Consider the following 23,409-nt stretch of genomic DNA (forward strand, 5'->3'; position numbering starts at 1 on the left):
GAATAGCTCAGTTGGTTAGAGCATCATCTCAAAGTACAGAGGATCCTGGTTTGATCCCTGGTCAGGGCACATATAAGAATAGACTGATGTTCCTGTCTCTCTCTCTCTTTCCCCCTTTCTCTCTCTAAAATCAATAAAAGAAACTTTTAAAAATAAGTAAATAAGGACATATAACACTAGGTAATTTTTTAAATGATTTTAAAAATGGAAGAACTGGCAGCATAATTTTAAATGTTTGAACTGTTTTACTCATTGTTTTATAGCATGACCAACCATGTTGACACCAAAACTTTTAAAAATACACAGATTAAAATTAATACATTAGAAATTAACAAATGGTTATGGCTGAGACAATACTACACCAAGAAATTCATTGTATATTGTGTTATTACACTTAAAAAAAACTGGGATAAAAACTTCAGAAGTTCCATTTAAAATAGCGTGAAATAGGCTCTGCCTCAGCACTAAAAATAGTTCGGTTGCAAGCATGGGCCCCAGATAGGCAGAGCATCGGCCCCAGACAGGAGTTGCCCTGTGGATCCTAGTTGGAGTGCATGCGGGAGCCTGTCTATCTCCCCGCCTCTCACTTGGAAGAAAAAAGAAACTAGAGTGAAAACTTCACTACCTGTAGCATGCACAGTTCGGAAAACATTGTTATACTACATCCCCCGCAGCTTTCAAAAAAGCTCTGAGAAATCTGTACCTCCACTGTGGTGTTATGGCCATTGGAACATTTAAGACTCACATGAAATGGTAGTCATAGAATAGTGAAGATTCTATTAATGAAACATTATTTTTTTAAAAAACCATTATATTTTGTTATAAGTCCAAAAACAATAGAAAATTTTAACAAGCTTATTTTAAAGTACCCTCTTTACAAAACAAGCAGAAAGTAATCCAATATTTTCTGTGTTTTGGGCCTAAAAGTCATGAGTAGTAACCTGCAAAACCTAAGCAAAAAAAAAAAAAAAAAAAAAAGTGCAAAAGAAGCAGAGAATTAATGAAAAAGAATCACCCACAGGAGCACAGGAAGTCTTCAAACAAAATTTTTAAAGAAATTGCAGGTCACATCACATGATCACTTTCTATAAAGGTTGAAGACCCACAAAAAAAAAAAATTGAAGAAGAGATACCAGGGTTCAGAAAAGTGACTATAAAACTGAAAATAAAAATGTAAGCAGAGAGGTCAGTAGAATAGAAAGGAAAGATGAAAAAAGGATGAAAGCACCATTATAAGCAACAGAATAAATGAGTGAACAGGACACCTGTAGGGAAGCTTGAGAAAAATTAATAAAACCACTTGGAAAAAAATTTATAGAAATGATTAGTGTATAGAGAAGATGGTGGCTATAAAAGGGAGACTAAAGAAATCTAACAAATGTATAATTAGTATTCCTGAAGAAAAGAACAAATAAAATAGAAGATATAGCTAAAGATGGAAAAGAAGAAAACTTTGATTATATAATTAAAAGATTAAAATAGAACAAAAGACATGTTTTAATGTGAGTATAATTTAAAAAATACAAAGCACAACAAGTCTTAAAGATATTATTTTCAAAACAAATACAGTATTTCTGTATTATAAACAAATAATTACTATTCAAAACACATAGCTTTTTCAAATCCCAGGTATATAATAGCTCTGATACCCTTGTCTGAAACTACAAATCTTCTCAGACATTCTACATTCAAGGAAAAGGATACAGAAGCATTTCAACAAACTTATACATTTAATCCCCTGCTTAACATCCTTAATTTGCTTAGAAAAAAAAATTAAGACACGGTATTCTTTTAACCTTTATTAATGCCTATCTTTATTAAAAAATTCTCAATAATGAAAGCTGAAAAGAAAATGGGTATTTTGACTATGGTTCTTTCACTTACTTTCTCACACTCTCTTCCCATTCCTATCTAAATAATTTTGTAAGTTTATTAAGTTTTATAGCCAAATACTAACCATATTTTGTACACACACGGTATCCGAGCGCGTTCACAAGCCTTACACAATGAGAAGACTGTTCCACAGATGACGGCACTACCAGAACTTGTGTTTTCCTCCAAAGGAGCCAACATCCTTAAGTGGAACAGTCAGTTTTGCTGCATAGATCAAGAGTTATAGTTGCCTTTCATCTTCACATTTCAAATAATTTTCCTTAATTTATAAAAATGGGTAAAAATTGATAAGGACAAAGCTTCTGGGCTGCTAGCAATGTTTCTTGAGCTAGGCTCTGATTAGTGAATACTCACTTTGTTGTGATAATTCAATAAGCTGTACATTTTAAGTGTTCCGTGCGTGTTTCTCGTGTGTGCTATCCATACAAAATAAAAGTTTACATTAGAAAAAGAAAGCGCTTTTCTTTCTTTTTTTTTTTTGTATTTTTCTGAAGCTGGAAACGGGAAGAGACAGTCAGACAGACTCCCGCATGCGCCCGACCGGGATCCACCCGGCACGCCCACCAGGGGAGACGAGAACCACTCTAGCGCCTGGGGCAGAGGCCAAGGAGCCATCCCCAGCGCCCGGGCCATCTTTGCTCCAATGGAGCCTTGGCTGCGGGAGGGGAAGAGACAGCAAATGGGTGCTTCTCCTATGTGCCCTGGCCGGGAATCGAACCCGGGTCCCCCGCACGCCAGGCCGACGCTCTACCGCTGAGCCAACCAGCCAGGGCCAGAAAGTGCTTTTCTAACAACACCATAAGAATGTTTTTAAGCAAGTGATGGTTGCACATTTGAGTGCCAGGTTTACAGCACACGAGGGCTCCACAAAGATGGAAGGTTAAGCCAAAGTCAGGGTTCTAGGTACCCTTTTGTTACACACACATGGCAGAGTCGCTCTCTTTCCCTCACTCCTATTCTCTCCACAATTTTAAAACACTGGATAATGTTTAGTTTCAACTGCAAAGGAAGTTGTGTCAACTTCCAAAACATACCATCATAAACCATTTACCTTAGCGGTTCCCCTGCAGAGCAGCTTCCTGATGCTTTTAGGAGGGCTGTTAAAATAGGGAGGTAAGAGGTTTCCCCAGCTAAGTGCATCCAATTCAGAAAGGCCTTAGACAATTTGAAAGGACTGAAATTCCTTAGATTTGACCCTTGAATAAAGACTTAGACACTGGCTGGGAAAATGAAATCAGGATTGATGGAGAGAAAGAATTAACCAGGTTTGATTCTGCTGTGAGTACCATATTTTTATCTCATCTTCAACCCTCCACAAGGGGAGAACTGCTTGCCAAACAATAAACCATTGTTTTACACTTGTAGAACTTAGCAACCAATTCTATTTTTTCCCCAATCATTAAAAAAATATATCTAAAACCATAAAGTTATTTTTGACAACAGAAAGAACATTCATATTATTTACTACATACCTTTTAAACAATTAAATTTGGTGGTGTGAGATGATAGCTCTTACTAACTATCCTTCTAAGTGGATTCGGCCCCAACTCACTATTGCCCTGAGAAATGGTTGGAATAACAGAATAGCTGGTACCAGGGCTCAGAACTGAAAGGTAAGGGGATTGACCAATCAGGAGATTCAGTTTAGTCAAGCTAGGTAGATCTGAAGACGGAGCAGGGTCTGCGCAAGAAAGAGAGGAAACCGGAAGATGTGGGGGCATGAAGCGAAAAGGAGCCAACAATTTAAAGGAGTGACAAGCCCTAGCCTTAACTAGTTGCCTTCTGCCTGATCTTATGTGGCTTGATTTTGTGCCAAGGTGTGGACAGATGGGGGACGGAGAGTATGGCACAGGTACGAGCCTCTCCGTCCGTCTACTGACAGAGCTGAGGAGCCTGCCTCTGAGAGAGGGAATGTCAGAGAACTGAAACTTCCTAATATTTTCCTCGTTCAACTCTAAGATACAGTTCACTGCAGTGTTTGCTTCAGGAGCCCCGTACTCTCAAATAAACCACAGGTACCTAACACCAGCAAAAAGAAGCTTTACGTACTGTGAAACTCAGCAAAACCAGGACGATAAAAGAAAGGACACAGAACACCGCTGAGCGCCTGCGCACACTGCAGAAGTAACTGCTGGTTAACAACCACTATCTGCGTTGTATCTAGTTTTGTTTTCTTCCCCAATCCCTTTACAATTCTGCAAGCAGCCTTTGAAAGTGTGGGTGCATACAGTGTATTTCCCCCGTTATTTTTGTTTTAATGTACTCTTTAGCATGTTCATAAATGTAACTTTTATCCTTCAGATATTTGGCCTTCTTTTCGCTCTCTTCAACAATTTAAGAAACTAAAAAAAGGGTATTATCTTCCTAAAACTATATTGGTAATACTCTTTTTGGTTTTTTTTTTTTAAGTTCTCCCACTTTGTGGTTTTTTAATGATTCAGGTAACTTTTGTGAGTTCTGCCCCTCTTCCTCTAAAACTTTCAAATAAAATGTAATAATAATTTAAAAAAATAAATAAAGTGTGGGTGCTTAACACACCCTGAGATGAAAAGTGGAAGGAAAAGCAAACCACAGCATGGCCCTAGTGAGGCCGGATAAACACGCCCAGGAGGAGTTACCGGACGGAGCACCGGCCCTGGTATGTGCCCAATGAGCTGGGCGCTCAGGAGCTCCGACCCACAGGTAATGGGGAGCCCTTCAATGACTTTTTAAAAGTGATGAAATGCGTCACATTGACAGTGGGGCAGGCCACACATCTCACTCACCAGAGAAGCTCTGCACAACCTCCCTCCCTCACATTAAGAAGAGGCAGAGTAGCCATGTTATTATGAAAACACCCCAGGCTGGGGACCAGACCAACATGGGTTTGACAGGGTCAACAATCAGGTGGGGTGACCAACTGTCTCAGTTTCTCCTGGACTGGAATGTTTCTAGGACAGTCCCAGGGGAGCGAGGAGCAGGGGTCACTCCAAAACAGCACTGCAGGGGTTCCAGGGCAGCCCGGCTCGCCAGGACCGGGAAGGCGGCACGGGGCCAGTCATTTCACCTCTCTGGGCTTCTGCGTCCCTGAAAACAGGCAGGTGGACACTGGAGCTCCGCCGGCACTTCTCTAAGTGCCAGTATTTCAGACATCGGTGCCCTAAAACGGCACCTGGCAACAGTGTCCCCAGAGGCGGAGGCGAGGGGTGGCAGGAGTGTGCCCTGGTAAGGAGGGGGGTTTTCTCACTCTCGCGATTCTACGGTTAGAATTGGCTAATAAAAAGCAGGCCAACTTTTAATCAATTTTATTGTTTTATTTATTTATTTTTAAATCTACAGGTACTACACCCTCTCGCTGCACGCACCCACTGCCCACTTCGGTACACCACTGGTGTCCGACGCGTGATAGTTTCATACGTTTTTGAATGAGTGAATTTTCAACTTCCTTTTTAAAGAGAAAGTCTGAAACTGTTAAACTATTATTACTGAATTAAGTAGAGGCAGTTTTTGGTAAGTTGTCATTCAACAGCATGTGGTTTTATCTTTGCCTTACTTCCTCATATAAAAGACAACCCACCACAAATGTTACATTTGATCATCTTAAGTTGCCCTCTACCAATGCCTAAAAAAATTAACAGGCTCAGTAAGTTATTTACATAGCAAAATATTTACAAATGTTGCTCAAGATGGGCAGAGCTAGAAAAGTACCCCAACTGGGAAGCAGGTTCAAATCCCTTATAAACTAATTTGGTTAGGTTAGCCACAGTCACACCGAAGGAGGTTCCAATTTGGGCCTGTAAACTGGTTTCTCTTAAATAGAAAACATACATATATTTATTATCTTTAGCTAATCTTAAATGTCTCCATCTTCATAAACATGATCCCAAGGATGCTAAACTGAATTTTCTTTTTCTTAAGGATTAAGACAAACCACTAAGCTTAAAAATTCTGAAAGAAATCAATAATGTCAGTATCAAGGTTTTCCTTTTTCTGGGAGGCTTTTATTACAAAATATATATATATATTTCAGAGCTGTCAAAATATTAACATAATCTCTGCAAAGTATATTACCTGAGTATAAAGTGGATAAGGTCCAGTTCTTCACTAAGCTAGGGTTATTTTATGCTGGCTACAATTGAAAGAATCAGAATGTTCCACGGGGGAGAGGAGAAGAAAGAGGGAGGAGAAGAGAGGGAGGGAGGAAGAGGGACAGAGAGGGAGGGAAGGGGAGAAAGATAATGTGAAAGTAAAACTCAAATGATTATACTGGCAACCCCACGTAATGAAAAGCAGAAATGGGGTCCACTATGTACATTCATGACATACAGGAAAGGCCAGTAAAAGGTTTCAAAAATCTAATGGCAAAGTCTCATTTCTAGACATCAGAGTTCCAACAAACATGCAGGAAGCATGTCTGTATGTGCCTTTCACAACCCTGGAGAGCAAGTAAGGACTACCTGCGTGATAAGCACTGCCCTAAACACAATGCAGGGAGCATTTCATTCAATCCTCACAGCTCTCTAAGTGTCAGGTGCAAACTGAGCATGGAGAGATTAAGTAATTTGCTCCTAGATCTGTAGCTAGTTGAGTGAAATGGCCACATTCAGTCCAGATCTTAAATCAAGATAAATGGCAAATCTGATATTTGCCATTACCAGTGGTTGAACACCCACTCAGTTTTCTCTTGAGACTGCATGCAATAAAAAGGGACCATTCAGGCCAGACTGGGGCAGTGGGGATAGGCTGGGATATCTGCATAAGGCATCCTTCCACTGAAAGGGAGCTTCCTGAGAAAACTCACCCAGTGGAAAGCCATCTTCCTGGGTTATCCCTAAAGGCACAGCCCCTGAGAAAACTTCAGGCTCTAAGTGGTACACAGTTTCCCATCACTTGTCTAAAATCCCACCTTTAGTTTCTTCCACAAAACACAAGCAACAGAGCGTCGGACTGAGATGCAGAGGACCCAGGTTCGAGACCCCGAGGTTGCCAGCTTGAGTGCGGGCTCATCTGGTTTGAGCAAGGCTCACCAGCTTGAGCCCAAGGTCGCTGGCTCGAGCAAGGGGTTGCTCGGTCTGCTGAAGGCCCACGGTCAAGGCACATATGAGAAATCAATCAATGAACAACTAAGGTGCTGCAACAAAGAAATGATGCTTCTCATCTCTTTCCCTTCCTGTCTGACTCTCTCCATTTCTGTCACAAAATAAAGAAATAAATAAAAATAATAAAAAACCCACAAGCGACTGGCCTACAAACTACATCATTATTAACAGCCAAGAAGAAAAGGCTAAGAAGCATTCTCCTCCATAAATAGGCAGAGTGCTAAAGAGATTGGAGCTTTGATGCCTAAAACTCAAAATATTTCCTCTTCAATAGAACAAGTAAATCCTCCAATGCAGGATCAAATATATAAACAGGTTCTACTGCTTCCACAAGCTGCACCTCTCCCCACCCCTCTACCCCAACACACACCCAAAACCTTAAAGCAGCTTACAGAACACTATTTCTCAATGTAGGTGCTAAATTGTGTACTGTGGTGCCAATTATTTTTTACATAATATGTATTTTTAAGAACTAGTTTTACTGAGTCCCCTTTAAATATATTTTTTGCAGAGTTCTCCAATATCACAAAGTAGGACTATTCCCCATTTTCTCAGCCAAGAGACTAAATTTCAGAGAGGATGCCGACCACTATTGCATAGCTGATAAATGTGTTGCATGGCCAGCAGTCGCCGCCCTCGTGGCCATTCACTTGCAGGTTCTCATTGGATTCGGGCAGAGGGCAAAGAAACAGTGGAGCCAAAGAATGGTGGGCCATTCCTTTATTAAAGTCTCACACCAGCCAACGAGCAAACACACAGGGAAAACACTTCGCTCTCACTCAGGGCTCCCAACATTCTCCAGTTCCACAACCAGGAGAATCTTCCCCGGTTCCTCCTAGAACCAAAGGCCCCACCAGTCTTAGTGGAGCTCGCAAAGCCCCTCAGCTCTCGTTCTCATCTGCACACCTTCTCTTCTCTGCATTCTCTGGCTTCTCCTTCAGCACTCTGCATTCTCTCTGCTCTCCCTCTGCAAACATGGCTTCTCTCTGCTTCTTCTTCTCTGCTCCTTTCAAAACTTTCTGGCATGAAAACCTCTCCTCCAGCAAATATTAGCAAAACAATAGCCCTTCCCAAGCAGGAAGGTAATTTGCAATTTCACAGCTCACATATACCTGGCACTGCCCGGCCCCCAGTGCAAAATATAAGCGAGCAAACATGAAAATCATATTTTTCAAACTTATTTGACCAACACATAGTGTTTGGATTTAAACCTAAATTCCACAGTCTTTCTGATAATTGCATTCAATTTCCTTTTAACTCTAGTTAGGAATATATGTTTCTATATTAATTTCAATAAATGTAGAAAACACTAATATAATTTAAATGCAGTCACCCTGTAATCCACCACACACTCAAAGATGCACACACACACCCCATTAACACACAAAGCCCTTATATTCTCTTAATCTCCATAAGGCCTAAGCGACTGACTGCTTGGTTCTTAATTTTCCTTCACTCAAGCTATTGTGCCCAAAACTGCCATTCTGCTTAAACCACCAAGTCCCTTTATTCTGCTTTGAAATGGTGATCTATTAAGACGAGATTACGGAGCCACTCAGACTAGCTGGCAGCCTTCACTCTGGAACCTGCCAAACTGCCCCCCTAGACAAAATTTTAGATGTTTTTCTCTATCCCCTCCCCAACTCTGAACTCTGTGCTGCTCCTCTGCTCTCCCAATGTCCCTGTGTTTTTAAAGGATCTGTACCAATGACAATAAGAAGGAAGGGAGAGAAGGAGAGGGAAAGCGGGAAAGAAAGGGGAGCAGAGAGAGAGAGAGAGACCGAGAAAAAGGAAAGAAAGAAGTGAACAAACACAATTACAGCTTCAGGACAGCGACAACAGCTTTGTAACCTGAAAACCTCCAAGATAAGAGTTGACATTTATGCAGATACTGGCAAGTCACAGTTCTGAGGACGGTATGAAGAGGGCTACCTAGCGAAGGAACACAGCCCTCCTGCGCTGGCCAGCCATCTGTGCATCTCCACCCCCACTCCTGAGGCCATAAATGCAAAAGTAGGAAGAGGAAGCAGGAGGGGTACAAGAGAAGTCCATATCGAAGGCTAGAAGTGAGGAAAACAAAGTTCTCCTTAAAAACGCAAAACAACAACAACAAAAAAAAAACCTGCCCCAAATATTCTCACCAATGAATTATGGAAAGCAAAGTTTTACACCATGAGCGAACATTAGTATAAAACTTGAAAACTACTATTCAAAAGGTACCTGCCAATGTTTGCAATCAATTGCCTTACAGTAAGCAGCGTTTAAGTTCAAATTTCCAAGGGTTTAAATCACTCGCGTGCAAAATGGGTGTACAATTAAATTGAAAGGGAGAAGGGTCAGATCTGATCTTCCTCCACAGCAGAAGCTTCCATAGGCTGTATCAGAGGCCTAGGCCATATGCCTTCCTAGAACTTTATCCTATCATCCTGGCTGGCTTTAAAGCAGTGGGCCCCAAGCCCCAGGCCGCGGACCGGTACTGGTCCATGGGCCATTTGGTACCGGTCCACAAAGAAAGAATAAATAACTTACATTATTTCCGTTTTATTTATATTTAAGTCTGAATGATGTTTTATTTTTTTTTAATAACCAGATTCCCTCTGTTATATCCATCTAAGACTCACTCTTGATGCTTGTCTCAGTCACATGTTACATTCATCTGTCCCACCCTAAAGGTTGGTCCGTGAAAATATTTTCTGACATTAAACCGATCCATGGCCCAAAAAAGGTTGGGGACCACTGCTTTAAAGGATTGGGAACTGATGAGGCTGCCTTGACTCTATTTGATCCTAGGGGGCCTCTGAAACTGTACAGCGTGTTTCTCTCGAGACACTCTGCTCTCTTTTTCTGTACATGCTAACTCACTAATAACATTAAACTTCCATATGAACAAATGGACTGAAGGACAGTGTTTAGTCCAAGCGCCTTCCAAAGAGGCTCAGGGAACTTCAGTGTTCTCTGGGCTCCAGCCTTCCTTCTATCACCCCTAACCACCACCACCACCTCTCCACTCACCTATGCCCGATGATTCTGGAGAAGAAGGGCTCTCCTAGATCCCAAGGTGATTATGCTTTTTAAAACAAAAAAAGTGCTTGATGGAACTGAAATCATGAGGCTGGACTGTATGTTCCTAATGAGAAAACTGTCAAGCCTAGAAAATGAAACCAGTTATTTCTACTAAGTAACTCTTTTTAAGTCAGTAAATCTTCTTTTATTATTATTATTATTAATTTGTGGTAAAATGCAGAAAATATTAAATTTATCATTTTAAACATTTTTAAGTGTACGTTTCAGTGGCATTAAGTACATTTATATTGTGCAACCATCAACACCATTTATCTATCTCCACAACTCATCTTGCAAAACTGAAACTCTACACCCACAAAACAACTCCCCATTTCTTTCCCTCTCCAGTCCTTGGCAACCGCCATTCTACTTTCTGTCTCTGAATTTGACTACTCTTGGTACTTCATATAAGGGCAATTATACAGTGTTTGTTTTTCTGTGACTGGCTTATGTCATGTAGCATAATGCCCTCAAGGTTCATCCATGTGGTAGCACGTGTCAGTCTTTTTTTCCTTTTTAAGGTTGAATAATATTCTATTGTATGTTTGCGCCACATTTTGTTTATCCATTCATATCTGTAGGACACTTGGGTTGCTTCCACCTTTTGGCTATTGTGAAAATATTGCCATGAACATAAGCGTACAAATACAGTTGACATTTGAACAACTGGTGGTTAGGGGCACTGACCTCTTCCTCACCCCACAGTCAAAAATCTGCAGATAACTTTTTAAAATAATTTTTATTTATTGATTTTAGTGAGAGAGGAAGGGGGGGGGAGAGAGAGACAGGAGCTTCATGCTGCTCCTGCATGTGCCCTGACTGGGGATTGAACCAACAACCTCTGGACGATGCTCCAACCAATCGCGCTACCTGGCCAGGGCTGCAGACAACTTATAACTCTCCAAAAATTTAACTACTCCACAGTTTTTCCTATGTATCTGTGGTAGATTGGTTTCAGGACTCATCATGAATTCCAAAATCCACAGATGATTAAGTCCCCTGTATAAAATAGTTGAAGATCAATGTGTAACAAGTGGCCCTCTGCATTCTCAAATTCCTAATCGCAGATTGAAAACTGTAGAGGGATTGACTGAAAAAAAATAATCTGCATACAGGGATAGGCAAAAGTAGGTTTACAGTTGTGAGTTTACAAAACACAGAGTATATTATTATTTATTAATTATTGTATTGTTTATTAATATTATAGCTGTAAACCTACTTTTTCCCATCGCTGTATAACTGGATCCCTATAGTTCAAATTCATATTTTTCAAGGCTCAACTGCACCTATTTGAAACCTTGCTTTCAATTCTTTGGGGTATATGCTGGAAGTGGAATTGTTGGATCACAGTAATTCTGTTTTTAATTGAGAAACCTCCATACTGGTTTCCAGAGCAGCTGCAACAATTTAGAATCTCACCCATAGTGCACAAGGGTTCCCTTTTCTCTACAACCTTGTCAACACTTGTTTGCTGATGATAGCCATTTTGACAGGTGTGAGGTAAAACTTCACTGTGGTTTTAACTTGCATTTCTGTGATGCTGAGCATTTTTTCATATGTCTATGGCCCATCTGTGTGTCCGCTTTGGAGAAATGTCTATTCAGGTCCTATGCCTATTTTTTAATAGGATTGTTTGGTTTTTTTGAGTTATATAAGTTCTTTATAAATTTTGGATATTAACCCTTTATCAAATGTATCATTGTTCTCTCATTTAGTAATTTGTCTTTTTCTGTTGTTGATGGTTTCCTTTGCTGAGCAAAACTTTTTAGTTTGATATTGTTTCATTTGTTTTTCTTTTGTCTCCTTTGACTGAGGAGATATACTCAGAAAAAGTACTAAGAGCACTGTCAAAGAGTTTACTGCCTATGTTTTCTTCTAGAAGTTTTATGGTTTCAAGTCTTACATTTAAGTCTATAATCCATTTTGAGTTTATTCTCATCTGTGCTTTAAGAAAGTAGTCTAGTTTCTTTTTTTATTTTTTGCATGTATCTGTCCAGTTTTCCCAACACCATTTATTGAACAGTCTATTTTAACCCACTGTATAATGTTGCCTCTTTTGTCATAGATCAATTGATCATATAGGCATGGGTTTATTTGGGTGCTCTTTATTCTGCTCCATCAATCTATGTGTCTTTTTATGCCAGTACCATGCAGTTTTGATTACTATAGCCTTGTAGTATAGTTTGATATCAAGTAACAAGATACCTCCAACTTTGTTCTCATTTCTCAAGATTGCAGTGGCTATTGGGGGTCTTTTGTGATTCTACATAAGTCACTTTTAACCAAATATTCAGAAGATAAAATATAGAAGAGTTTAGGCTCTATCTCTAAGTTTTCCTTCATCAAAACTCATTCGTCATAATTGCTCAAACTTCCTCTGAGCCCTTTCTCTATGCCTCATTCTCCATAATAAAGCCAAAGTATTATCTACTTCATTCTCTTGAAGGTATCCCTTCCACTATGTAGAATCTGAGAAGTTTTTTCCCTAATGATGATGATGACTTAGACTGTGGGGAGAGGCAAGAGGCAGAAATAAATAAGAGTGTAAGCATGTGCTGAGAGTAACATACCAAGACAAGACCATTCTGCATTAAAAAAAAAAAAAAAAAAAGCTCTAGCCTGACCTGTGGTGGCACAGTGGATAAAGCATCGACCTGGAAACGCTGAGGTTGCCAGTTCGAAACCCTGGGCTTGCCTGGTCAAGGCACATATGGGAGTTGATGCTTCCAGCTCCTCCCCACCTTCTCTCTGTGTCTCTCTCCTTTCTCTCTCTCTCTCTCTCTCTCTCTCTCTCTCTCTCTTTCTCTCTCCTCTCTAAAAAATGAATTAAAAAAATTAAAAACAAAAACAAAAACTTGTGTTGAATTAGCAAGAACTTAAAAAAAAAAAAAGCTCTAAAGGCCACCACTTTCTTGTCCAAAATCCTCGAAAGCTCATCCCATAGGAAAACACACACAAATTCACAAATGGAATAAAATGATTAATAAATATTTGAAATAAGTTCATGAAAAAAACAAAAAGTCACATTTTAACAGTTTTTCCAACTTTTAAAGCAAAAATTTCCTCAAATAGTAATAATCTGCATGTTGATAAGGAAGTGCAAATGAACATAATCTTGGAATTTAGAAATCTGTATCTCTCAAGAACCAACTTAGAAATTTGTATCTATCAAGAACACTAAAATATTTATCCTTTCAGGTTTGGAAATGCCATTTGTTTTCTAGAAAACATTCTTTAGGATACCATCAGGAATTAAAATATTTATGTACACAAACTGGAAATAACCTACATGTCCAACAACAAAGCAGGGACTGGTTAAATGAACTATGGTAGAGTGCAGAATAATATAATCATTGAAAATATTTGTTAATAAGTTATTACACAGAAAATGTTCAGGTTATATCATTAACTAGCAAAAGGCTGCATATAAAACCATATACACACACACACACATTATGATCTCATCGTATTTGCTTTAAAATAGGAGATCATCAAAATTATTAGGAGATCAAGAAACCTAGTTCCAAATGCCTACCTAGTGACTTTTTAAGTTGTGGAACATTCAGTACCTTTCCTAAATTCTCAATCCTTAGTGTCATCTGTAAAGTGCTGGGAAAATTAACATCTATCTCACAGGACTTGGTAAATGAAGTAACCATATGAGTCAATAAACTCATATTAGAAAATAAATATTAGTTGTTCCTATTACTTTCAGAATTAAAATAAAAAGGTTTTCATTAAAAAACTGTGGTCACTAACAATAGCCAAACATAAAACAAAACAAATGGTGAGCTCCAAGTTTCAGCATCAGACCGTATACCCTGGGTGCTCAATCATCCACTAGTACGAATGGGACAATGGGAGAATCACCATTATGTGTTCAATCCTGCCAGATCATAGGTAATTAATTGGAGACATCAATGAAGACTATGGTGGCAGACAACAGTGAGGATAAAAGGGCATATTAAATCATTTTTATTAAAGGGGTAGTAGTGCAGAGAGACGAAAGAATAAAATCTTAGGAATCAAGGTTCTCAGAGGCCCTTGCCAGTTAGCTCAGTTGATTAGAGAGTCGTCCCAAAACGACAAGGTTACAGGTTCAATCCCAGGTCAGGACACATATGGGAAGTGACCAGTGAATACACAACTCAGTGGAACAAACAAATGGGTACTTCTCTCTTTCTATCTCTCTCTCTCTTATCTCTCTCTCCTCCCAATCCTCTGTCTCTCTAAAAATCAATCAATAAAATAAAAAAGATTCTCAGACCATCACTAATATGAAAGGATCCTTGTCCTTCAAGTGGCAATCTTGTTTACCTCCTATTTTTACAAATAAAAACAATGGCTCCCTAAAAACATTAAGTAATACAATTAGTTACTAGCAAATAAAATCTGGAATGTCAGTACCCTTCCTGATTCAAAATGTTTTAAAAAATGAACTAATTAAATGCAGATGAGAGGGGGGAAAATCAATAAAATTCTGAGAGTTATGGTTTTGTAAGAAATAGACCAATGGCTTTAGATCAGCGGTTCTCAACCTGTGGGTCGCGACCCTGGCGGAGGTCAAATGACCAAAACACAGGGGTCGTCTAAAGCCATCGGAAAGCGACCCCTGTGTTTTGGTCGTTCAACCCCTGCCGGGGTCGCGACCCACAGGTTGAGAACCGCTGCTTTAGATAAACTGTTTTTATTTGGTGGTAGAAAAATAAATGTAAGTGTATGTAACAAACATTTAAAATCTTCAATGTACAACATGGACCTACACTGCGTGCTAACCAACAGTGTCATCAGGTAGTAAAACAGGTAAAGAAAGCCCGCGACAGATGCAGTGATCTCTTCCACGGCCACAGGACCCATTTGATGATGAAACTTCATCTGAAACTCCATTTTCCTTCCATTGCCACCACCTGCCCTTCCCCAACCACTTCTGAGTATCTTATAAACTGACAGAGACAGAGAGAAGGACAGACAGGGATAGACAGCCAGGAAGAACGAGAGATGAGAAGCATCAATTTTTCACTGCGGGACCTTAGTTGTTCACTGATTGCTTTCTCATAGGTGCCTTGATGGGGGTGGGGGCTGGGGGGGTGGCTATAGCAGACTGAGTGACCCCTTGCTCAAGCCAGTGACCTTGGGCTTCAAGCTGATGAACCTTGCTCAAACCAGATGAGACCTTGCTCAGGCCAGTGACCTCGGGTTTTGAACCTGGGTCTTCCGTATCCCAGTCCGATGCTCTATCCATTGCGCCACTCCCTGGTCAAGCGAGACTTCAGATACTTTCAACAGAAAAGTCACAAGAGAACTCCTGATGTTAATTTCATCACTCCTTGATGACAATAAATCAGTTGTGATAATTTAAAGTTATTCCATCTGCCCTCTCCTCCATTCTAAGGCATTGTCCATTAAGTGAAACATTTTGCCTTCTATCCATAGATCAACCTGTTACAAATAACTCAGCTGCTGCACCCTGTAAAGTAGCTTTTATTTCTCAAGATGAGAAAGGTGTACTAAAGTTCTGCAAAAAAATACCATCCCTTTGATTTTAGATTGTTTTCCAACAAAACATTCATTGTAATCCAATTTTCTTATCCAAGTGAAAAATTGTAGAAAGTAACTATTGGGTAAACAATTGTAGAAAGTAACTGTTGGGTAAACAAATGTTTTTTAAGTATGCTTGCATGTATTGGGACAGTGCCATAGGGAAGGCTGTGGTGCTTGCCCTCAGGGCGGCAGAGTACAAATTGTAGATTGCCTTCCTGCTTGGGAGGGGCCATTGTTTGCTACTGTTTGCTAGAGAAGGGGATTTTTACCCTCAGCCAGTTTTGCAGAGAGAGAAAAAGAGAGAGAGAGCTGAGGGGCTTGGGAGCCATGCTGAGGCTTGTGGGGGGGCCTATAACTCCAGTAAAGCCAGAGAATGAGTGGGGTTTGCGAGCCCTAAGTGAGAGGGAAGAGGTCTTTCCTGCCTGTTTGCTCGTCTGCTGTTATGAGACTAATAAATGAAACGGCTTCATTTTCTGGCTTCACAGTTCTTTTACCGTCTGTCCGAATCCAATGAGAACCTGCACGGCCATGGCGGCGGCCACTGGCTTTACAGTAACCTATGTGTCTGACCCCTAACTCTTTTCTTTTACACCAGCCCAGCAAAGCAATTATCCATGTTTTAGTCCGAATTACACCATCATTTACCAAGTGAAAGGTACATTTTTTAATTACACCATCATTTACCAAGTGAAAGGTACATTTATAGGATTAAATATCCAGGACTGATTCCATAAGAAAAGCTGAATTTGTATACAAGTTATTCTCAAATACTGTCTTAATCCAGTCAACGAAATCCTGCCATAACGAAATACCACAGGTTGGGTGGCTTATAAATAACAAATCTATTTCTCACAGTTCTGGAAACTGGGAAGTCCAAGATCAAGGCACCAGCAGATTTGGCATCTGGTTCAGTGTTGGGCAGATAAAATATATTATGCTTTGCTAAAGATGGCACTGCCCACGTGGAAGCCCATTGCCCAGGTGATGGTATTGGTTGTCCTTCTTGCTTGGGATGGGCGTGATTATATTAATGTGTGTTGGGGGCGGGCTGTGGGCAGGCAGGATCCTTGTACCCTGGGGCTTGGTTTTAGGACTAAGCCTTTCCCACCCTTTTTGATGTGGGGTGGTGCACTCTCATGAGGAATCCCATTATGCCTCAGATAAGTTACTTTGTATCGGAGACCTCCTTGTTTGTATATTGGATTAAAGGTTTTGATTTCTACACTATAAAGTGGGAGCTTTCTCTCTCGGTTCCTGAGATTAGCATTAGAGGAGAGAGCAGAGAAAGGAGAGCAGAGAAAGGCCATGTGGAGGAGAGGAGAGGCAGCCAAGATGGTAGAGTGCTGAAAGAGAAGCCAGTTTGTGCAGAGTTTGTGCAGAGAGAAGGAGATGGGGAACAGAGGTGAATAAGTCTGATGAGCTAGAAATCTTTGATTCTTGGAAACTCGGATAAGTCAATAGCTTTGTGAGCACTGAATTAGTGGGTTTTGGAGCCCAGTGTGTGTTTTTACTTGCCCGCCGGGTGCAAGCTAGGATTAAAGCTAATGGCACACCAGTTCTTGGCTCCACTGTTTCATTACTGACTGTCCGAATCCAATGCAAACCTGCACGGGCCAGGCGGCTGTGGTGGTGGCCGAGGCTATTGGCTTTAAATTCAGAAATGAATATCTTTTTACTGTGTGAAAGATGCCAGGGAGCTTTCTGAGGCCTTTTTTAGAAGGGCACTAACCCCATTTACAAAGGTTCCACCCCCTAATGCACTCACCTTGGCAGTTAGGATTGCAGTTTATGGATTTTGAGGAAACATTAACATTCAATCTATTGCATGCCCTTTTAAAACATAACTGATGATAACCAGCCTCTTCATTACAAGGTGCATTATAGGACTAACCTTCAGTAATGAAACTCACATGACAATGCACTTTTTCCTAGCAGCCATTCACTCACACCTGTCCTCTCCCTCTAGCTGTCAGAAATACACTCTTTTTCATTCTCTCTTTGTCACCTCTCCTCCCCTCTCTTCTTTCCTCCAGGATCTCAGCCCTTGAGGCTGCTGGCCAAGATAAATATTAAATATACCCATAAAAAGAGCCCACTGGCCAGTGAGTCCCTCTCACATACCTGAGACACTATTTTTCTTTGAAGGTTTGGGGGCAGCAGGTCATTATTTGACGGAATGAGCCAAAGCACGACTGGTGTGAGCCTCCTGAACAATGACAGTTCTCACATAGCTTGCCACTCTGAGAGCCAAACTGACAGGCGTAAGCTTCTCATTTCTTATCAAGCCATTACCCGAACGGCCAGGTCTCTACTGAGTCCATCTAAAAACCATCTGAAGAAAGAGCAATTGCTTTGTTAATTATCCAGAAATACTGAAGTATTGGGGAATGCAAATGATAATAGCCCAAATGATTCTTCTAACTCAAAATAATAACTGAAAAATACAAGAAAGAAAAGCACTGGCTAGAATTTTTGTATGAAAAAAGTCCTTATTCTTAGAGCACATATTTCTACCTGAAAAAAAAAATGACATATAGCCTGCTTCAAAGTTTGATGAGATAATAATGAATAAGCTACCGGAATTCTGTAATTGGGAGGCTGAAAGCAACCTCGGATCACAAAAGAGCAGCTGCTCCACTGCACAGATGAGAAAATAAGGCAGAGAGAAATCAGGTGCTTGCACCAGTTTGAGGTAAGTTTTACTAGAACTTGAATGTTCTGATCCTCAATCAATACTTTCTGCATCTCTCTCCTAAACCTACAAAGAAGAAAATGCATTAACATTACCTTTTATGACAATAGCACAAAGAATTCTTCATTCCCAAACAGAAATTCAGCAAAAGTTTAATCCCACATTTATGAATACCATAGAAACACACATCTTTTAAAAAATTAAATTTGGAAGAAGCATTTATTATAATTCCAGAGAATAGATTACTGAGCCCAAATAAGCATTAAGTCAAGAAAATTCATCAAATAGATGATAATGCCACGTTATTAAATAATATTTTATTTCTCGTCATTAAGCTACCAAAATAATACAGTAGTTATACCACGATTATCATTCCAAGAGAAACCATCCAGTTTTATATTTTTCACAGCAGATATTTTACTGTCAATCAAGACATATCTACAGTGGCCCTTCCTGTCCCTGCCCAGAGATAAGTGTAGTATAAAGGCTATGCTTAAAACTACCAAGCTTTGGGCTATTCACAGACTCAGCCAAAAGTCACTGAATTGAGGCTGCTCTGTTTTTAACCAACATGCTGGGTATCCATATTGTTGTCCATATGGTACTATAACATGGCATTGTTCTGGCCACCAATGCCTCCCTGTCAATACCCAACAGTGAGGGTAAATACAAAAAGATACAACTGTTTAACCAAGCAAAATTCCAATTCATTCAATTATTTTTTAATTGATTTGAGAGAGAGAGAAACATCCATTTCTAGCTCCAGTTATATGTGCATTCATTGTTTGATTTTTGTATGTGACCTGACCAGGGATCAAACCTGCAGCCTTGGTATATCGGGACGATGCTTCAACAAACTGAACTACCCAGTCAGGGCAATTCTTTATTGAAAGAAATATATAAGATTGTGGAGAAGGTATTCAAATTCACAATTCTATCCTCAGCAAGGGCATTTATAAACTCCATTTAATGGAAATAAAGATCTTGGATAATGGCATTTCACAGATATGTTCTCAGCTTTGAAATAAATGATAGAAGAAGAAAAACAAACAGGATACTGAGGGAATTACTCCTATTATAAAAGCATTTTATTTCACAAATGGCTACACGACAGGCTCCTTTAAATCATATATATAATACATTATAGAGTGCCGCAAAAGAAGAAAATGCATGCACAGCATATTAAAAAGGTACTGAAAGTGAGTTGCACCAGTGATAACAATATTAGACCCTTAATGGTCACAAGCTGGATGTTTTCTAGGCTAGAGAAGCGGAGCATGATGCAGAACTTGTAATTCTGGACACAACTATACACTTGCATTTTTAGAGAACTGAAGGAGCCTGAATGGTTAAAAACAGCATTGTCGCTGCTATAATAAGGAACAAAATAGACACCTTTCCAGAAGTCAGTAGCATCCTGTGGTATAAAGAACATGCTGAATTATTACTCTGAACATTAATTATAAACTTTCATTTTCTGTACAGGCCATAAATCACTTGTACTTGAATCAGTGGCCTGAAAGAAACTGACCAACTTTCTACATGTTAATATGAGAACATTTGCTGTGACTGATAGCTGAAAGCAGCTGACCCCTTTGTGTAAACAGTAAGTCACGGGACTATGCAAAGGAAGAGAAAACTGTTCAGGAAGAGGAAAAACTGAATTTCTAATTTTTGACGATTACATTATTTTTTAATTTTTTAAGACAGAGAAAAAAATTTAAGCATAAAGCTGTCTCCATTCTCTAATTGTATTTTTCTCCAATCTAATGAACAGCCTGGGACCAGCTTTCTACATACAGGTCATTAGCTGGCATGCTTTTGTTTTTCAAAATGTAAGAGTACACATCTCTTTCTAATACATTAGCTAGCTAAAAGTGATCCTGGCCAGAATTTATCAGTCAGAAGCGATTAGATATCATTCCGCAAGATGTAGAGCCCCTACTATATTTCAACACAGAACAACCTGCTGTTCCTGAGAGGTATTTTTTTTTTTTTTTTGAGAGAGAGAGAGAGAGAGAGAGAGAGAGAGAGAAGAGAGATTGCAAGGTTAGATATGAATTTTTATTTTCTATAAATAAACATTTGCTCTAGAAGCAATTCTAAATCTGCAAACACACCCACTTTTCACCACTTTTCACAGTAAGTCTTAGTGCTAGACAGGATCAATGAGGTATGTATCTGTGCTAGATTCCAATCATTTAAAAATAGGTCTTCAAATCTGTTCCCCTTGTGCACCTCAGTCTCTGCATGTAGACAGCTCACTTAGTTCTTAAGCAACAATATTGCCCATTGAAAAAGGCACCTTTCAAAAGGTACTTTTTGTTCCCACAAAGCTTTGTCTGTTGCCATTTACAGCAGCAAACGACACAAAAGACAAATTCTGCCATCCTCAATAGCAAACAGAAACAGCGAACAAAGTAACAGCAAAAGCTTAAGAAATAAAACCAAGGTGAGTTGGGGGCAGGGAAAAAGAGATGGAATGGAAGTGAGAAATGGAGTCTAAACTCTACTCTGTGATCTAAAGAATTTAGCCTTTCAGATGAAGGGGTGAGGGGAGAAGAAAGGGGTGTAAGTTTTCAGTTGAAAAAAAGAAGTGGGTGCTGCTATCCTGGTTTTGTTTCAATAATATTAGGAAAGCCATGACAGGCAAAATCTAGTTTAGTGACTAAGACCGATTCAATGAAAGTAGCATAAGTTTGTTCACGACACAGTGTGGCTACCCAACCAAATCTGAGATTTACACAAGCAATAGTATGTCAATTCTTTTAAATGTTTTAAGTGTGTTCTGGTACCAAAATAAAAGTACAGTATGGTTATTCACAGGAAACATCTATCGATTTTATATCACCATTTTGCAGGCTGTGCACCGTCCTGTCATTTCCTCTTTTAAAGAAACAGTTAATGGCCTGGAGAGTTCGAAACCTTACAAACTATGGTTACCTATTTGCAAGACCTGAAATAGCGGACGAGGACTCAGTGTCACCAGTGGAAACCAAATAGTGGTCAGAGGCCAAGGAGTCCTTAAAGAAATCGTGAAGCAAAGTCCGGGGCAATCCATGTGCTAGAGTTAAACGATTGGAAGTGTGCACAGCTCCTCCGCCCTCCCAGCCGCACGCCCGGAACGTCCCCAGCTGTCAGGTGGGTGGCGGCGAGCCTCGGCGGGTAAGCCCTGCCTTGCAGCGCGGCGCGCTCGCGGGGTGGATAGGGACATGCCCCGCGGAATGCAGCGTGTCCCACGGCCGGACTCCGCTCACCTTTGTTCGCCTGCCCTCTCTGCGAGGAGACAGGGGGCAAGGAGGAGTGCGAAAGGGTGACCCCAACGCTTGCGGCCCCTCGCCAGCGCGTGGCGAAATCCGTAGGCAAGCCGGACGGGGGGGTTGGCAACAAAGGTCGGAGGGCGTGAGAATAAGCGCTGGAGGCGCGGGTGCGTGAGCCACAGAGCACGCGAGTGTGCGTGTGCGCGCGAGGGTGTGCGCGCGTGTGTGTGCTAGGGGGAGGGGAGAAGCGCTCCAGCCCTTCTTACCTCTCGAAGAGAAGCCGCACCATGAAGATGCAGAAGGCCAGGGGGAAGGCGAGATAGAGGTCCTCAGCCTGCGGGAAGGTGGCTTCCTCCGTGTTCTTCAAGTCCGCCCAGGTGACATTGTGCGGAAGCCAAAACCTCTCGTTCCAGAACCAGGCTAAGATCCCTGCCATTTTGCTTTGTCCACTCCTGTCCTGGCTCCCGTGGCACGCCGAGCTCTTGGCCGTGCAGGGCGCCCTGAGATGCGCGCGCGGCTGGCCCAAGCCTGTGCTGCCGCCTCCTCCTCCGCGACCGCTGCTCTCGAAGGCTCGCGGCGAGCCCCGCTTCTCTTCTCCCTCTGGCCAAGCTGGGGAAAGGAGCCGCCTCACCCGTCACATGGCAGCCCGGGCCGCTCGCCCTGATTGGTTCGCCCTCGTGTCAAGCAGCGAGGCACACGCGGCCAGCTCGCCCACACCGGGGGCAGGGCGCAGCCGCTGCGCGGTGGGCGCAGGGGCGCTGCTCCCGGGAGGACTGCCCGGCCCTGCGCTCACTGTGTTCTCACTCTGCGCTTAGGACAGCTTGTTGGGGCAGGTTCCCCTCATCCGCCCCAGCCCCCAGGCTTGCTCGCACATGCTCAGAACACCCGCCCCTGCCCCGCTGGAGTTTCAGAGGTCTAGGTCCGCTTCCCGTGCCCCTGCAGTCAGAGCAGAGGCAAGTAGGGGCCCGGGCGATCTTATGAACCACCCCTTCTCTGAGAAAAAAAAAATGGCAAAAGGAGAAGTAAGGGGCTCAAAGAGCAAAGGAGGAAGAAGTAACAGGAAAGGAGTCATCCACCCCAACTCTTGGAAAGGCAGGGCGAAAATCAGGAACTGGTGGCAAGAATCGTTTGGCAAAAGCCATCTACCTCTACCCCATCTCAGACCTTCCTGCCTCCTTGTGCTACTACTGCTGGTCACCATAAGCAGTTCTCCGGGGAACAAGACCCTGTTGTTTTAATTTATGATGTGGGAGAAGAAATTAGGTATTTAATTGCTATTTGATGATGCTGAAGATGACGATAGCAACTGCAGCATTCTGTAGAACTGCTCCTCTGGAGAAACGTCTCAAATGCCACTAGACCACATTAGGCTTCACAGATCAGTAGAGACCTTTGCTATTTGACAGGCTCATTATTAATGCCTTTGAAATCTGAAACCTTTAAGCAATTAGACCTGTGAGGCCTAACCCAAGCACCTTCTCTCTCACAAAATATTTCCTCATTGATTGGGGAACTGTGTGTGGATCAGTTCCTTTTTCTCACATTCATTTGCTGCTTGGTTCTGCCAGTAAGTTTGCCTGGACCTTCCCAAGGGGCCTGTGAACAAGCCCTCAAGGCACACTTCTTTACTCTTCCTTTCTCTTCAGCTACCACCCTCTTTTTACACCTTCCCTTTAAAGCAATGCTAATAATTACCTGTATGTATTGCTTTCAGTTTCTCTTCCCTCCGTTCTCTTTTGTTCTTCCATTTGGGCATTTGTCCCTCTCTACTGCACTGAACTGCTCAAAGTTACCAATGATGTCCATGCTGTTAAACTGCAAGGTCAGTTCTCAACACCTCTATTAGTAGCATTTGGCCAAAGTATTCTGTCCCTGAGTCGAA

At 41.3% G+C, this 23,409-nt stretch overlaps 1 protein-coding gene across 2 annotated transcripts in view; it reads right to left on the reverse strand.

The window, feature by feature from the left end:
- CERS6 (ceramide synthase 6) overlaps positions 1-22,351 on the reverse strand; it is a 350,216-nt gene extending 327,865 nt beyond the window's left edge. Inside the window, exon 1 of one of the 2 annotated variants that reach the window (XM_066233890.1) lies at positions 21,794-22,351. In XM_066233890.1, coding sequence (XP_066089987.1) covers positions 21,794-21,963 — 170 coding nt within the window. In that variant the 5' untranslated portion in view covers positions 21,964-22,351. The remainder of the gene's footprint in view (positions 1-21,793) is intronic. The other variant, XM_066233891.1, reaches the window with a different exon arrangement.
- Between the last annotated feature and the right edge of the window lie 1,058 nt (positions 22,352-23,409).

The sequence above is a fragment of the Saccopteryx bilineata genome, chromosome 5 (assembly GCF_036850765.1).
Source record: "Saccopteryx bilineata isolate mSacBil1 chromosome 5, mSacBil1_pri_phased_curated, whole genome shotgun sequence".
Taxonomy (NCBI): Eukaryota; Metazoa; Chordata; class Mammalia; order Chiroptera; family Emballonuridae; genus Saccopteryx; species Saccopteryx bilineata.